We start from the raw sequence: 18,905 nt of genomic DNA, 5'->3' as shown, positions 1-18,905 counted from the left end.
GTATGTAAACTGATTAGTCTGAAGTGCTTAAAAACATTTTAAAAATTGTTATTCCCCTTTAGTTTACATCATTAATTTTTACTACAAGAAAGAGTTTTGCTGAACAAAGTAAATTATAGCTCAGATGTTGCTGAGTTCCAAATTAGTATATTTCCAATGTAATAAAATCCAAATCTGAGAGGTTTTAAAATATCCATAGCCTGTTGTAAGGAGGGAAGACTTAACTATAAAATGTAGGAAATTGAAGTCACATCGCCCAAAGACAGCAATTTTAGCATCACTATTGATGGGTTAAATAGATGTTGTGGTATGCCTAAATAAGATGTGGCAATACACTTAATGATGTATTCTATTGCAAAATGCTTAACTTGAACTCATCAGGCCTTTATCTAAAGTTCAACTTGCAAGAATATAGAGGATAAAGACACAGGATAAATGACATAAGGAGGTAACAGACAAATCCAGAAGCTGGGGCATTCTGAGGAACACCTGTCCGTGTCTCTTCAACAAAGAATTTTGTTGGATTAGGCTGGGCATGGTGGCTCACGTCTGCAATCCCAGCATTTTGGGAGGCCGAGGCAGGCAGATCACTTGAGGTCAGGAGTTTGAAACCAGCCTGGCCAACATGGTGAAACCCCGTCTCTACTAAAAATACAAAACAATTAGCCAGGCGTGGTGGTCCGCACCTGTAATCCCAGCTACTTGGGAGGATGAGGCAGAAGAACTGCTTGAACCTGGGAGGTGGAGGTTGCAGTGAGCCGAGATTGCACCACTGCACTCCAGCCTGGGCAACAGAGCAAGACTCCATCTCTAAATAAATAAATGAATGAATAAATAAAAGAACTTTGCTGGATTAAAAAAAACTTAAGGGACATATCATCCAGACATAGTGTGTAATCCTAAATCAGGTCTTGCCTAGACACATCAGCTGTGAAACATTCCTTGGGGTCACAAATGGAAATGTGGTATGTATTAGATGAGACAAAAATCTCCTGAGATGGAAGGATAAAGATTACTGATTTAAAAAAGTAGGTTAGAATGCTCTATGTAAAATATTATTTCATACTGTCCTTCTGGTTTAAAAATGTGTGTATACAGACATAGAGAAAGTCTAGCTTTAACAATGATGACCTTAGGTGGTAAGAATGTGATCACTGGAAGTCCTAGACAGTGCAATCAGAGAAGAGAAAGAAATAACATACAAATTGGGAAAGAAAAAGTCAAATTATCCTTGTTTATAGGTGATATGATCTGAATATTTAGAAAAAGCTAAAGATGCCACTAAAAAAACTATTAGAACTGATAAACAAATTCAGTAAAGTTAGAGGATACAAAATCAACATTTCTATATGACAACAGCACACAATCTGAAAAAGAAATCAAGAAAGCAATCCCATTTATAATAGCTACAAATATAAAAAGATACCCAGGAATAAACTTAACCAAAGAAGTGAAAGATCTCTATAATAAAAACTATAAAACACTGATGCAAGAAATTGAAAATACAAAAAAAATGGAAAGATACTCCATGTTCATGGATTGGGAGAATCAGCACTGTTAAAATGTCCAGACTTCCCAAAGTGGTCTACAGATTCAATGCAATCTCTATGAAAATACCAGTAATACTCTTTACAGAAATAGAATAAATAATCCTGAAGTTTATATTGAACCACAAAAAACCTACAGTAGCCAAAGCCATCCTGAGCAAAAAGAAAAAACACTTGAGGAATCACACTACCTAATTTCAATTATATTACAAAGCTATAGTGACCAAAACAGCTATAGTAACCAAAACAGCTATAGTAACAAAAGCTATAGTAACCAAAACTGTACTGGCATAAACATAGACCAGTGGTACAGAATAGAGAACTCAGAAATAAATTCATACATCTACAGCGAACTCATTTTCAACAGAAGTGCCAAGAACATTGATATGGTTTGGCTGTGTCCCCACCCAAATCTCATCTTGAACTGTAGTTCCCACAATCCCCACATGTCATGTGAAGGACCTGGTGGGAGGTAATTGAATCATGGGGACAATTACCCTCATACTATTCTTGTGATACTGAATGAGTTCTCACAAGATCTGATGGTTTTATAAGGGACTTTTCCTTGCTTGGCACATCTCTTGCATGCTGCCATGTGAAGAAAGACGTGTTTGCCTCCCCTTCCACCATGTTTGTAAGTTTCCTGAGGCTTCCCCAGCCATGTGGAACTGTGAGTCAATTAAACTCCTTTCCTTCATAAATTTCCCAGTCTTGGGCAGTTCTTTATAGCAGTGTGATAATGGGCTAACACAAACTTACACTGGGGAAAGATCTCTTCAATAAATGTTCTGGGAAAGTTGGGTACCCATATGCAGAAGAATGAAACTAGACCTCTATCTCTCACCATACACAGAAATCAAATCAAAATGGATTAAAGGCTTAAATCTAAGACTTCAAACTATGAAACTACTACAAGAAAACATTGGAGAAACTCTCCAGGAAATTGGTCTGGGCAAAGACCTCTTGAGTAACACCCTAGAGGCAGAAGCAAACAATGCAAAAATGAACAAATGGAATCATATCAAGTTAAAAAGCTTCTGTGCAGCAAAAGAAACAATCAACAAAATGAAGAGAGAATCCACAGAATGGGAGAAAATATTTGCAAGCTATCAATCTGACAAGAGATAAATAACCAGAGCATATAAGGAGCTCAAACAACTCAACAGGAAAAAATGTAAAATTTGAATTTAGAATAGGCAAAAGATCTAAATAGAGATATCTTGAAAGATGACATACAAATGGCAAACAGGTACATGAAAAGGTACTCAGCATCACTGATCATCAGAGAGATGCAAATCGAAACTACAATGAGAGATCATCTCACCCCAGTTAAAATGACTTTTATCTAAAAGGCAGGAAAGAACTAATGCTGGTAAGGATGTGGAGAAAAGGGAACTCGTGTACACTGTTGGTGGGAATGTAAATTAGTACAGCCACTATGGAGAACGGTATGGGAATACCTCAAAAAACTAAAAATAGAGTTATCATATGATCTAGCAATCCTACTGCTAGGTATACACCCAAAATAAAGAAAATCATTACATCAAAGAGATATCTGCATTCCCATGTTTACTGCAGCACTATTCACAATAGTCAAGATTTGGAAGCAACTGAAGAGTCCATCAATAGACGAATGGATAATGAAAATGTGGTACATATACACAGCGGAGTTCTATTCAGCCATGAAAAAGAACGAGATCCTGTCATTTGCAACAACATGCACGGAACTGGAGGACAATATGTTAAGTATTAGTTAAAATAAGCCAGGCACAGAAAGACAAACTTCACATGTTCTCACCCATTTGTGAGAGCTAAAAATTAAAACAATTAAACTCACGGAGATAGACAGATGGTAGTAGAGGTGATTGGGAAGTGGGGATAGTTAATAAGTACAAAAATATAGTTAGATAGAATGAATAAGAGCATAACAGCTAGTATTTTTCAGCACAACAGGGTGACTACATTTAAGTGTACAATAAATTACTACATAGTAATTACTACACAGTAATTTGTTGCACAATTAAAAATAACTAAAAGCATATAATTGGAATGTTTGTAACAAAAAGAAATGATAAATACTTGAGGTGATGAATACCTCATTTACCCTGATGTGATTATTACCATAAAAATTAAAAATTAAAATTAAAAAGTCATCATTTTATATTTGCTTGTAGTATTTTCTGTTTTTTTATAATACACATGTACTGCTTCTATAATAATAGTTTCTATGGAAAATTTGTGACTTTTCTGTGGTATCAATAGATCCATTCATAATGGTTCATCATAGAAAATTTGTTAGAAAAAAGACAGATACTGGCATGAGTGGAAGCTAAAGGGAAACTGGGGGTTTACATAAAAAGATCTCAACTTCAATTCTTTGACTCTTTATAATGCTTTGAATTTATCGAGATATATTTACTGCCTTTCATGTCATTTCACAGACAAAATGCTGTGCATTAAAAATGTTGTCTTGACTTTTTCTCACCAGAGGCATTACAGCTCTTCTCATTATTATTAGATAGCTCAGTATAAGATGTACTTTGCTAAATAAACTCACAATGCATGAAGAATTCTAGATACCTCTGCATAATAATCAACCTGCTTCTTTTTCACCAGGAAGGGTCAAGCTTAATGGTTGTTAGGATCACCACTATATATGCAAATTGGATTCCTACAAAATAAGCAACCATTTTAGAATATATAAAATTCACACTCTAATTGCCTTAAAAGTGAGTCGAGGAAGATAAAAATTACTTTCACTAACAGAGTACTCAATTTCAGTTGAATATACAACAAACCAAGTTCATATCATTTATTTCCAATTTCTTACATTATATTATTTGAGAACTGTTCACATTTTAAATTTAAGACTGATCTTTCAAAAGTCCAACTTTTTAAAAAATGGAATATCACTTGGGATATTTAACAGTTACTTATTTAGGTCAGAGTCAATTAGATCTGGAGGTTAAAAATGTATGAGTTTGAAGCCTACCTCTGGTTGGCTGCATAACCTTAGGCAAGTTATCTAGCCTAGCTAAATCTCAGTTTTGTTTCGTTTTTTCAATCTATAAAATGGAGAAAACACTGTTTACCTCAGAGTGTTGTGATGATTAGATGAGATTATGCTGCCTGTTACATAGCAGGCATTCAAAAAATATCCATGACAATGATGGTGATGACTCTCATAATCCTGACATGTGATTCCAGTCTGATACATCCCAAGAATATTGAGGATGCTCCTTTACATCTCCACACAGATGTCTGATAGGTATCTCGGTTTTCACAGACATAGCAGGACTACTGCTCCCACTTCAGCCTGCTTCTCCCCTGGGGCCCCCATCTCAGTAGATGGCATTATCAGTAACCTAGGAGTCATTTTTCAGGACCTCAATCTAGCAGTCATCTCTATCCTTTTTCACACACGGCAGCAAATTCCTATGAGCTCTGTCTTCAATCTATTTTGATCCAACCACTTGCATAGGTCTATCACTACCACACCAGTCCAAGCCAGCATCATCTTTAGCCTGGGCAACTGCAAAGACTCTTGCTATAGCTCCCTGTTTTTCACTGGTGTCCTCCTGACTCCTTTAGTCTATTTCTCACTCTGCTGCCAGAGTGAATCTTTAAAATGTAACCCAGGTGATGTCACTTCCCTGCTCAAAAAACCCTTCAATGGCTCCCCATCACACATAGAACAAAATTCAAATCCCTTCCCTGCCCAAAAGATCCTAAGTGATAGGACTTCTGCCAATCTCATCTCCTAGCACCTTCCTCCTCACTCGCTCAGCTGCAGCCATTCTGGCCTCCTTTGCCATTCCACGAGCATCTTCAGACGGGAAGATACACCTCTGCTTCTGCACCCTTAGATATGCCAGTCCTTTTGTGTGAGGCATTCCTTCCCCAGATAGCTGCATGGCATTGCAACTCACTCCTCTGCTCAAGTATCAGGCTTTTCCTGGACACTCCATCAAAAGCACCTCCATAGCTCTGTTTCATTTTTCTGTATGGCACTGTCATGACTTATTTTATGTGTGTGTGTATATACACGTACTTTTATGTATATAAATTCATTTATAGTTTGTCTCCCAATTCATACATAAAGTCAATAAAGGTGAAGACTTCGGTTTTATTCACTGCTGGATTCCCATTGTCAGGAATGGTGCTTAGTACCTTGTAGGTATTAAAGAAACACTTTTCGATACATGGGGAGTTTTTCTTGCGTTAAAATTGGTTTGGATTGGCTGGGCCCGGTGGCTCACGACTGTAATCCCAGCACTTTGGGAGGCCGAGGCAGGTGGATCAGCAGGTCAGGAGTTCGAGACCAGTCTGACCAACACGGTGAATCCCCATCTCTACTAAAAATACAAAAATTAGCGGGGTGTGGTGGTGAGCGCCTGTAATTCCAGCTACTCAAGGGGCTGAGGCAGGAGAATTGCTTGAACCTGGGAGGTGGAGGTGGCAGTAAGCCGAGATCGTGCCACTGCACTCCAGCCTAGAGTGAGACACTGTCTCAAAAAAAAAAAAAAAAAAAGTGGTTTGGATTTGGCCAAGTACTCCAATCACTACCAAAATGAATCCTAAACAAAAAAGCAAGAAAGAAGTTACATAGGATTAGTTCTTTTATATTCCCTATACCTTGGAGAAACCTGACAGATTTAAGTTTGAAAACTGGGGTCATAAAATTCTTTATTTTTACTCAGGAAACCGAGTAAAATCTTTTATTTAGGAAATCTAGGAGGAGTGTAACAGAAAAAGCTCCTTTTATTTCATCAGGGTGCTGGAAGACGTAAGTATTTAAAGCAACACAAAAAGTTTCTGCATTTAAAATAATCAAGTGATTACTTGAATGAAATATTTTGTAATAAGTGAAAAGAGAAAATTTTCCCTGGTTTTATTTATTACTACATGGTTCTATATAAACAAATTATGATATTATAGGATACAATTGTTTTGAGACAAAAAGGAAAACATTCACATCAGAGGCTGGGTGAGGTGGCTGGCATAGTGGCTCAGGCCTGTAATCCCAGCTGTAACGGAGGCTGAGGCAGGTGGATCACTTGAGTTTAGGAGTTCAACAATGGCCTGGACAACATTGCAAAAGCCCATCTCTACTAAAAATACAAAAATTAGCCAGTGTGGTAGCACGCGCCTGTAGTCCCAGCTACTCAGGAAGTTGAGGCAAAAGAATTGCTTGAACCCAGGAGGCAGAGGTTGAAGTAAGCTGAAATAGTGCCACTGCACTAAAGCCCAGGTGACAGAGTGAGACTGTGTCTCAAAAAAAAAAGAGGCACATCAGAGTGTTCATAAGCTAAAAAATAATTCCTTCCCTCAACAATTCTTTTATAGAAATCCCAAACTGTGGCTAAATGGTTTGGCACAGCTAAACACATGGAACTTAAATTCACCAGAAAAATGAAGCTGTTTTAACGTACTGTATGTTTAAATTATGACGGCTAATTATTTTATTGTGAAATAAAATATTTCACAATAAAACTGTTGAATCCAATTAATACAAAGCAGTATATGAATAAAATTCCAGCAGGTAACCCTCTGAATCTCTATGACTTTATCTGTGCCGTTTTTATGGCACTTAATCACCTGTTATCTTTTATTTGCAGGTAGTGGCATTTTTAGACGTGGGATTTTTGTGTTTCATCTTTGCAGCCTCCTATAGTGTTAGCACAATGACTGGACTACTCAGTACATGTTTTCTGAATGAAAGAATGAATGAATAATGTGGAGGGTTAAACTTGGGGAATAACGGCAGTAAACACTGTATACATACAATGAATATGTATTTGGAGGGCGCTAAATAAACCTAATTACTGCTTTTTTATATCATATCCTACGAGAGAATGTACAGAGACTTAGATACATCTATAAATGTCATTTATGTGCACTCTATTTTGCATCCCAGTAATGATCACAACTGTAATAAAGTAATCATCCATGTAGTCATTTCTTAAGTCTGTCTTCTTCACTTTAAATCCTAGAGGGTAAGGGCTGCGTATGGCTTTTGAGAGCTTCAGCATCTCACAATAGTGGGGGCCCAATAAAGACATTTTGAAATAATGAATGCAGTTAGGACTGCGCCACTATATAACTTGCAAATGACTGGGCCCTGTTTTAGCTGAGTTTACCAGGCTTCTCACAGCTTCACAGAATCTAACCATTTATTTTTCATTGGTTTTAGGATGCACACTTTTTCACATGCATCTTACAGATGATAGCGTCTTCGTATCATGGATAATTTAAATAAAAGTATTTTTTTCTTTCTGAGTATTACGTAAAGTAAGTCTTAAGAAATGATAGTATTTTCCAATCAATGAAATACGGTTATTGTTAATTTCATTTTAATATGGAAAGACAAAAACTTCAAGTACTCACATCAATTAAATCAGAAAGATCATGAATATAATACTTGAAAACTGAGGCATTGGTGGCTTCAAGTGTTAGGAGATATTCGTTCCGTGCCTTAATTGATTTTAGCTTATTTTCCGAATATTTTGCTTGTCTCTGGAATGAAGAAGATCCAGGCAGTGGGAAAAAAAGCAAAGTCATTTTTAATCAAGACAGAGAAACATACATGAATTTTTATTAACTTTAACAATTTATTCCACATACACACATGACCCTCAAAGTCCTTTGCCAAAAGTACATTTTGAATCTGATTTAAATAGCAAACTAAAATTACCCAGCTATGGGGAATAACAACAATGTATTTGGGCTTCAGGCCCATTCGTAATGAAATCTCCTTGTTGATATTCAAGTTCTCCACACTGTGTATTGAATACTCGGCATTCACCACTAAATGATGTCCAGCTGTTATTACATGATTTTTACATTTCTTAAACATTTCTCATTCCCATGAGAGGAAATGCATGTCATTTCACAATAATTTACAATGTGTGGATATCAGCTATTGCATCAGTGTTCTTAGTATTGTCTCCTCAAATGAAGGCAGAGGAGTTCTGCTATCTCTTTTCACTTACTTTTTCTTTCATTTTTTCAATTTTCTTTACAGAGCTTCGACGTTGATGTCTCTCCTCTAGTCGAATATGGAAGACTGGATCACCAGATCTTCCAATTTGCTTTTCCTCTTGTTTTTCAGCCTCTTTCAGCTTGCTCTCTGCACTGATGCTCTCTGCATGATACATATGGTATGTTTTCATCACCTGTGGAAAAGTGACCCAAATCATTACAAGATGTCTGTCTGTAACTGAGAGAGTGAATGGGAACCATTTATAGGACATATATGATATACATGCCACCTTCCAAATGGCAGAGGGGAAAGTCAAATTGTCAGTAAAATAAGTGAATTATGGACTACTGCTTCTACATAAAGCACACAGAAATATGCAAATTCATCTGCCAGGAAAAGGCACTTAGGGGGCAGGATTTGATGAAAAAATGATTTACGGAGTCTTATGCATACTTTTCAATGTACTTGAAAAGTTTTCTTTAGCTTAAAAGTATTTCTGTAAAATCTCCTCTACATCATTAATTTGCAGAATAAACCATTTATTCATGGATCAATTTTGGCCCAACCCAAATCCAAATTCGTACAGTCTTTATTAAAGGAATTTTATTGCATAAAATCTATTTGTCAAAGTAAAAAATGGAAATATTAAGGTTCATACATAGTTTTAGTTGAAAAAACACTGTTTTTCTGACCACAAAGTAATACTTTATGTTCAATGTAGAAAACATTTATTTTCTTAAACAAACAAACAAACAAAAAAATAGGCCAGGCGTACTGGCTCATGTCTGTAATCCTGGCACTTTGGGAGGCCAAGGCAGACAGATCACTTGAGGTCAGGAGTTTGAGACTAGCCTGGCCAACATGGTGAAATCCTGTATCTACTAAAAATACAAAACATTAGCCAACTGTGGTGGCACACCTGTAATCCAGCTACTCGAGAGGCTGAGGCAGGAGAATCGCTTGAACTTGGGAGGAGGAGGTTGGAGTGAGCTGAGATTGTGCCACTGTACTCTAGCCTGGTTGACAAAGTGAGACTCCATCTCAAATAATAATAATAATAATAATAATAAAAATAAAAAGCAATTAAAGATAATCACTGATAAGATTTTAGTATAAAGCCTTCCAGCCTTTTCTCTATGAAAACACACACACACACACAGACACACACACACTTCTTCCTTTAAAAATGCCATATATGGCTGGCTACCGTAGTGAGGGGATGTCAGTTAAAATTAAGGGCAGGGCACGGTGGCTTCACGCTTGTAATCCCAGCACATTTTGCGAGGCCACGGTGGGAGGACTGCTTGAGCCTAACTAAGAGTTTGAGACCCGCCCGAGCAACACAGCGGGACCCTGTCTCTACAAAAATAAAAACATTAGCTGGGCCTGGTGGTGTGCACCTGTAGAGCCAGCTACTTGGGAGGCTGGGGTGAGGGGATTGCTTGAGCCCGGGAGATGGAGGTGGCAGTGAGCTGAGATTGTGCCACTGCACTCCAGCCTGGGTGACAGAGTGAGACCTTGCCTCAAACAAACAAACAAACAAACAAATAAAATAAATAAATAAATAAATAAAATAAAATGCCATATATGATTTCTCGCTTTAAAAAACTGAGACCATCCTATATTTATAATTTTTAGATTACAATGTCCTTTGTCACTTATATATCAGCACATTTTCCTATATTATTAAATATTCTTCTAAACATAATTTTCAGTGCTACATAGTATTTTTCTATATGACTGTGCCATAACTTAATTCCCCATTGTTAAAAATTTAAGGATATTTCAACTATTTGCTTTATAAAGTTGTGTTAAAAACCTTTGATGTATATCTAATTTCTTCTCTTAGAAATGATATATGTAATTTGAATTTTAATAAATTTAGGAATATATAGAACATAAAAATTTCATAAGGTATTAAAACTTATAGAATGAATCCTCAATTATTACACATTTTGGCTATATTATTGTTACAAAAAATGTTTGTGTACAAAATTGTGTCATATTTCTTAGGACAAATTTTTAGAAATAGAATTGCAGGGTTAGAGAATATGCACATTTTTGAGACTTAGCAAAATATTGCCAATTTTAAACTCTGCTAATTAAAATAAACTGGTCTATAGTGGTATCTCTGAAAGTATTTCAGACAACATAGGTGCTTAATAAATATTTTCTCAAATAATAAACAAGCTATTCATTATTTTTCTAGTAGTATCTATAAATCTGTATGTAATCTCTGTATTCTTAGGTACAGGAGAATAACAGTCACAGATTTCAGAGTCACAGATTTTACCTGAAAATCATAATTTTTCCAATATAATTTCAATATGCTTTCAGATGTCAGACATCTGGGTGAATTTGAAAACCTGTGTATTTTGAGCACAATTATACTCCTTAAAAGAAACAACACATGTAAGGTGTGATGACTCCAATGCAAAGGATGGGTCGAGGAGCACACCCGAACTCAGCACCCAATGCTAAGCATTTGTGGCAGTACTTTCTTATAAATGATGTCAAATTCTCATCCCGAGAAGACAGACTTCATTTCATATGCAAATAACCACACGTTACTCAGAGCCAATTTTATAACTAAGGTGTAAGAAGTTGAGAATAATGCAATGTTTTCAAGTAATGAATTTGATTTTTCTTATTTCAAGAGATGAGTTTTCAAATGGTTTGAGACCGGAAGCATCACTGGAATAAATATATTTATTTAGGTTAATCCATCTGAAATTGCTGCTTCTGTAAGTTATTAAAACGGTGGAAAATCAGTACTTTCTTATGGTTCAATTTAACATGTTCTCTAGATGACTATTTTGAAGAGTAAAACACGGGGTTAACAAAGAACCTTTACTTATTTTCATAATATCTGATGATGGCTTTCCTTAAAAATGTAAGCTAGTGAATCAGGTCAAAGGCATTACAGAGCCAGAACAAAGTTAGGGCTAAACCATAAAGCACTGGCAGCTTTTTCTGAGCCATGTGTAACTGGAAAGTTGTCTGTTTTTAATAATTATTGAACCTGTCTGGGAGAAGCTTGGTTGGCTACTCCAGTTTAAAAGAAAAATAAAATAGCAGGAGGAAGCAGCTGAGCAGCTGGGAAATGAAAAGGGAGTCACCCTGCAGCTGGGCAAACAGCAAAAGGTCAACGAATCTACACACACCTTGCATTTCTTTCTAGGCTTGGCTCTGTTATTTTCTGCCTGAAGCAAACCCACACACTATTATATTTGGGTCTTGGTTCCAGTTACATCTTAAAATGACAGGGTGTACACACACACACACACACACACACACACACACACACACACACACACACGAGTTGCTCAGCTGTCTGTATTCTTGCTAATAGGAAGGAGGAAATGAGAACATGTGACTCTCATTACACTTGGATGAAAAGGCACCTCAGGCCACCCTGAGAATCTGAGAAATATTTCTTTTAAATATATTATCGCAAAGAAAAAACCTGAACTTCTGACTCTTGCTTGACTTGGACACTGAGTACTAGTATAAACAGGTAGTTTGCACAAAATAAGCCTTAGTATAAGAGAAAGGATATTGCGCTGACTGCCAGCAGGGTGTTCCTTATTGACTAGTATGGGTTAAAAGGAAAACATCTGAGTCTGACCTAATGCTGGAGAGAAAAGAGTGTATCTCATCATAATGTGGTTCAGCACAATAGCTGAGGATTCTCTACCTAGTTCAGTGGTAATTTCTGGAAAGCAAATTTCTTTTTTGAGTCTTCCAATTTGATTTAGGGTTTCCACTATTCACTAAAATGTTAACAATGAATGAATTTTAAAAGTTGGGGAGATAAACGCTGAAAGCTTTTCGAGAACTCTAATTGCAGATAATGAATGCGAGTACGAACTGCAATATTTAAAATGTAAGCTGTTGACAGAAGTCAAATGTATTTTGTATTTAAAATAACAGACAGTTCTCTTTCTTTTTCAGAGAAGTAAAGGAAAGCTTTTATTTTTTACAGGTGCATTTTGAATACATACTGCAAAGAAAATAACAGCTTCTCCAACAGCTTAATGCAAACACAAGCCTTTGCATACCAAATAACCTGACAGGCATATAGCCATGTAAATGTACTCCCATAGCATATTTTCCTGTTTGAATTCTTCTCTACTAAAACTTCATGCATAATTCTCCGTTCAATACACCTAATTTATCTTTCTTGCTCCATTTTTCCTCAACTGCTGAAAAAACAGTCAAGTAGAAAATGACCTACATCATGAATTTCCTTAGGAGACTGGGATATCCTATATGATAACTTGCACAGAAGTTAATATTTTTTTTCTTATTGACACACCCATATTATATATCTGACACTACTCATATAATTTAAATCAAAATAATAAAAATACCTGTAGCAAATTTAATACTTTGTGTTAAGAAATCACTATATATCTGAAAACTATATGTGTTGGAGAAGATTAATAGATTAATGCTATAGTTTCTATTTTTTGAGTAATGGCTCGAAAGTTAGAAGACATGGATCCCAGGAATGGATCTATAATTACTATGTGTGCAGAAATTATTTAATGCCTCTGATTACTTTACAAGGTCATCATGGATGCCAAATTGTGTGTCCCTGTGTGTGTGTGTTTTTAAATTTAAATTTTACTGAATATTTACTGTAAATATCTATGTACACAATACATACAGTACCACTAATACAGATATGTACATATATATGTATAATTTACTTTAGCAAGCATTATATAATGCTTACTATGTGCTAGATATAGTATTTTCAACATTTTACAAATAACATATTTAATCCTTCTAGGAACTCTTATGAGGTAGGTACCTTTATTCTTCCCTTTATGCTGATGACAAAACTGAGGCATAGAGAGGTTACGTAACTTGTCCCAGGTCACACAGCTGGTAGACCAATGGTGGGAACCCAGACAGCCTGGCTTCAGATGAGGTGTTTTGGACTGCTATGCCATAACCTTTGGAAAGTCTAAAGTGTCGTACAATTGAAAGTCCTCTTTATCTAAGGGATACAGTCACTCTTAGTTCTATGTAGGAATGGAGGAAAAGAGGGGATGAAGATATTTATGTATTCAACATGCACTTGGTGCTTACCACCCATAACCCACTGATGGGTGTAAAAAGAAATACTTGGTTTCCATCTTCTAAAAGTTTAAACTTTTGGAGACTAAAAAATGGGCCTTTGATGTTCTGATGGGCACAGATTAAGGGAGGGCATGCAGGCTGGAAAGATGGTACACGCAAAGTTCTAATAAGGCAGGGATGCAGGAAAGTGCACAGGTGAGGTGGGCATGAGCAGACCAAGATGGCAGAGAAGGGGTCCAGGGAAGAACTTGGAAAGTAGATGGTTGGGTAACAAGCTGAAGGATAAGATTAGATAAGTTGGCATGGGCCAGAGAGTCTTGAAACCCCCACTAAGAAGGGCATAATGTATTCTATAGTGAATGGTGAATCCATAGTGTTGCATACAGTATGGTCAAAGCAGTGTCTTAATAATAATGTGGTAGAGATATGCAGACTGGCCTGGAGTGACTTCGTTTAGTATGGAGGAAGAGGGAATGGACAATAAGAAAAAGAATCCACGATGACAGTTATAGGGCCTTTTCCCTGTTACCATGCTCTTCGACCTTTTCTTAAACTTGACATGATTCCCTCTACCATGGAGTTCAATGCTATTAGATTGGTCCCAACACCCATCCAAGCAGCAATTTGTGTACCACTCTGAGTCAGTCACTTACGGCTCCCTCCCCAGAATTTATACATTCCTGCCTCTGCAGCTTCTCCCAAGCAAGTCCCTGAGCTGCCATCCCCCAGCGCCTCCTCCTTTTGACATTTGACCCATTCTCCATGGCAAGCTTAAATCTCACCTATGGCTAAGTGTTCCCCGGCTTCTCAGCCAGAGGGATCTTATTCTTCGGACTGCCAAGACAAGTATTGTCTTTCAAGACAGCTCTTCATTCAGACTCTTCAGCACACAGCACTTTAGCTATATGTCACAGATCTCTGTGTACCACCCAGATTGTGGACTGTCCTGTAAGAATGGCACGGGTACCAGTCATGTTTATATACCTTCAGATTCTTAAAACTGTCTCATATACAGTATGAGTAAAATAGGTGGCAATCAAATGAAGGATAAGAACCCATTTTATAGGAAGCTTGCCCATCCATTTATTCACTTAACAAATATTTATTAAACATCTACAATGCACCTGGCATTGTTCTTTTCTATTCCCGGCTTCCAAAATAGCACTAGCAATAAATACCTGGGATTGGACTAATGGGATGACAAATAGTTCTAAGTCATTTGAGAAATATGGTTAGTGTTGGAATTTATGGCCTCTCAGAAAAGAAATGATGTGGTGGTTTAGCAGGGAAGGGAGATGAAAAACAGTATATTAGGGACAATATTTCCTAACTCTATATAGCCTGCTGCTTCACTAAATCCATTAATCACTAAAAGCTCTTCTGAGAAACTACATTCTTTGGGTTTCTTATCAACTACCTAAGATAAAGATCTATTTTCTACAATCAATACATAAGAGGACTCTAACTGTAGCTGAATTTCTGCAAGTGCCAGACTAACCAAACCAGTACCACAGCCTTGGAAGCCCAAGCCCATTGTTTCCCAGGAAACTCTCAGGTGCGTCGGGAAAGCAGGGCCACCAGAGCCACCTTCAGCTGAACCCCAGGAACCTAACATAGCCACAGTACCTCCCTCCAGATTATAGCCTCTCCTTGGGCAAGCTGTCTCTCTAGTGGCTTGAAACAGTGGTAGTGGGCTGGAATTCCCTCAAAAAGGGCACTCCGGACACTGTGTGCCATGATCTTTACATCTGCAATCTCCAGTCTTCTTGCTCTTTAGTATACCTGGCCAAACCTGCTGATGAACACAGACTCTGGAACCAAGAAGACCTGGATTTGAGTTCCAGTGTCACCATTTCTTAAGTGGGCAAGTTTCCTAATGTCCCTGAGCTCCAGTTCCTCCAAGGTAAAATCGGGATGAAATGACAGAATGTAAGTACACAGCACGGTGGCTAGTTATGATTCCTGACAGTGTCTAAGGTATGATGTAGAAGTAACAGTGCAAGCTTTGGGCCTTCATAGGCAGGCTCTAAGCAGACAGGTGCAGGCCACTGTCTCCCAAAGCAGCAGAGAGAACTAAGGTACAATAAAAGCAGACCAACAGATGCCTTTTTGCTATTTCATGTTGAGAACTGGGCTAGCCCAAACCTCACAAAAACTAAAATAATATATCAGGGAGGATGGTCTTGGAGGCGACTGCAAAGACACTTACATGTTTATAAAAACACTCCTGAATTCACACTTTGGAAATGCTTTTGGCCTATCTACACACACCTCTTATAATTAGCACCTTTTTCAATGTATGGTGACAGTAACTCTAAAATCAGGCAGACATTAGCCCAGGTTTCAGGGTGCAATGTATACTGATTTTATTTATTCATCCACCAAACAGCTACTGAGTGTCGGAATACCAGGCACTGTGCTAGGCCTTCAGACTAGAGATGAAACACATAATCTCTCCCCAGTAGGGATGACACAAAGTCCAACCTACTCTTACTGCACTACAAACAGGAAGTGGATATATGCAGAGATGGGATAGGGGCAGTTGCTGGACTTCAGGGAAGGCTGACTGGGAATTAGGTAGGGAAAAATTCCCAGGCTTCTTTGTAACCAGCTTATATTTAAGTCCAGGAGCCCATTAGGGAGAGAAAAAATGGATAATATATTTCATTTACATAAAGGATGTAAAGGCATGAGAAGCCAGCCCTTAACATATACCTACAATGGATGTCTCTGTTTCTCAGTTCCCATCCCAACCCCACCTCCCACTTAAGGCCTGCAAGTGACACTAGAAAGTTTTTTTTTTTCTTGTTCCCAGCGTCGGGACTGAAAGAGTTGCTGATCTCTGAGGTCACAAGTGGTCAGCAGGACTATTATAATGATAAACTTTCACAAACCCACCTTCTCTCTCTGGGTTAATATGGCTCTTCATAAATCAATGAAAGCAAAGTTTACAAAACTTCAATTATACTTGCAAAGTAGCATTTACAGGACAATTCACTTTGAGAAGTAGCATAGTCATGGTTAAGAGCTCAGACTCATGAGACAGACTGCCTGGGTTCAAATCCTGCCTCTGCCCTTACTTGCTGTGAGGTCTTTGGTAAGTAACCTAACCTTTCTGTGCTTCAATTTTCTTACTGTAAAATCAGAATTACAATATTACTCACTGCCTAAGGTAGTGGGGAGGATAAAATGTGTTAACACATATGAAGAGCACAGAAGAAAGAGGTTGACATATAAGTGCACAGTAAATGTCAGCTATTGATATTTGAAAAGAATGCCATTAAATAATTCATTTTAATAACAGGTAATAATTTTTCCATGATTGGAGGGATTGTTGTTTCTAATAGAGGTAAAAGGAAGAAAATCAGTAATATTTCCATTTATATATTACTCTGCTCTTGCATTGCTATAGAGAACCACCTGAGACTGGGTAATTGATAAAGAAAAAGGGATTAATTGACTCACAGTTCTACAGGCTGCATAGGAAGCATGGCTGGGGAGGCCTCAGGAAACCTACAATCATGGTGGAAGGTGAAGGGGAAGCAGGCATGTCTTATGTGTCCAGAGAAGGAGGAACAGGGCAAAGTGGGAGGTGCTATACACTTTTAAACAACCAGATCTTGTGAGAACTCTAGCATGAGACAGCACCACCCTCATGATCCAATCACCTCCCACCAGGTCCCACCTCCAACACTGAGTATTACAATTCAACATGAGATTTGGGTGGGGACACAGAGCCAAACCATATCAGTACATATGTTAAAAATTTTGGCAAAGCTCTATTGACTGATTGATTGATTGAGACAGAGTCTCACTCTGTCACCAGGCTGGAATGCAGTGGCATGATCTCGGCTCACTGCAGCCTCCGCCACTTCCCCACACCAGGTTCAAGTAATTCTCCTGCCTCAGCCTCCCGAGTAGCTGGGATTACTGGCGCCTGCCACTGTGACTGGCTAATTCTTGTATGTTTAGTAGAGACGGGGTTTTACATCTTGGTCAGGCTGGTCTCGAACTCCTGACCTTGTGATCCATCTGCCTCGGCCTCCCAAAGTGCTGGGATTACAGGCGTGAGCCATTGCACCCAGTCTTAATTATTTATTATTTTTTTTTGAGATGGAGTCTTGCTCTGTAACCCAGGCTGGAGTGTAATGGCACAAGCTCAGTCCACTGCAACCTCCACCTTTTGGGTTCAAGCGATTCCCCTGCCTCAGCCTCCAGAGTAGCTGGGATAACAGGCACTCTCCACTACGCTGGGCTAATTTTTGTATTTTTAGTAGAGATGGGGTTTCACCATGTTGACCAGGCTGGTCTTGAATTCCTGACCTCAGGTGATCCACCCCCCAACAGCCTGTCAAAGTGCTGGGATTACAGGCGTGAGCCACTGCACTTGGCCACAAAACTCTTTAGAATGAGCAAACAGACCAAGGTGAACAATTAAATAGCATGAGATATGGTCTTTATGGCAAGTTTATCAAAGGAAACTTGAGATACATTGTGACTCCATTGAAATGAAATCAGCATAACAGTCTGAATTTATCATCAAATTATATTTATAATCCAAACAAATGCTTTGAACAAAAGGCACTGTCTGCGATACTGCACCCTGCTGGCTAGGGACTGCCAAGTAACCAAGTGACAGGGCAAAAGAGATACAGAGACTAAGCAAAACAAAGGGAAAAATAGAGACCACATAAGCAAAGGGAAGAAATAAGGCTAAGAAAAATCACAGAAATAATCAGCTTCTGTTCAGTGTAGTGTTAACACTTTTGTTTCTGGAGTAATCATACAGAGTAGCATTTTTTTTCCTTTTTGGGGACTTAAAAATATTTTTATTTGTAATTGACACGTAAAAATTGTACATATTTATGGGGTACAATGTGATGTTTCCCTCTATGCATACTTTGCATAATGATAAAAAATGACTAAAAAAGTAATGTAGATAAAATGTCTGATACAAAAATTACATGAATATTTATTATATGAAAATATGTACACTGCTAAAAAGTAAAAGCACTAATACTCATACATTCAGATGGGTCAATTAATGCAGCAGAAAATTCACAGACAGGCTAAAGAAATGTTTGAAATGTGCTCAAGATCAATAATAAGTGAAGAAACATGAGGCAGAATTTTTTTTTTTTTTTTTTGCTTTGAAAGTTCATGTCACTTGTTTGTAATAGGAAATCACGTCATCCAGAATTTCAAAAGTGACTGTGAGGGCTTGTGGTAGGTTGTCGGGGGCAGGAGTGGGTGACGAATGTGCAAAGCTAGGTCTGTGGCTCTGG

General features: G+C 37.9%; 1 protein-coding gene across 2 annotated transcripts in view; it reads right to left on the bottom strand.

Moving 5' to 3' along the window:
• Nucleotides 1-18,905, bottom strand: part of SRGAP1 (SLIT-ROBO Rho GTPase activating protein 1) — a 317,024-nt gene that overhangs the window by 94,285 nt on the left and 203,834 nt on the right. For both annotated transcript variants that reach the window (XM_011929220.1, XM_011929221.1), the window contains exons 5-6: nucleotides 8,540-8,722; nucleotides 7,935-8,063 (exon numbers count right to left, since the gene is read on the bottom strand). In XM_011929220.1, coding sequence (XP_011784610.1) covers nucleotides 7,935-8,063; nucleotides 8,540-8,722 — 312 coding nt within the window. The remainder of the gene's footprint in view (nucleotides 1-7,934; nucleotides 8,064-8,539; nucleotides 8,723-18,905) is intronic.

This window comes from Colobus angolensis, unplaced genomic scaffold (assembly GCF_000951035.1).
Source record: "Colobus angolensis palliatus isolate OR3802 unplaced genomic scaffold, Cang.pa_1.0 Scaffold80, whole genome shotgun sequence".
Taxonomy (NCBI): domain Eukaryota; kingdom Metazoa; phylum Chordata; class Mammalia; order Primates; family Cercopithecidae; genus Colobus; species Colobus angolensis.
Note: the sequence above shows the minus strand (reverse complement) of the source record. Positions and strands in the feature narration are given on the sequence as shown.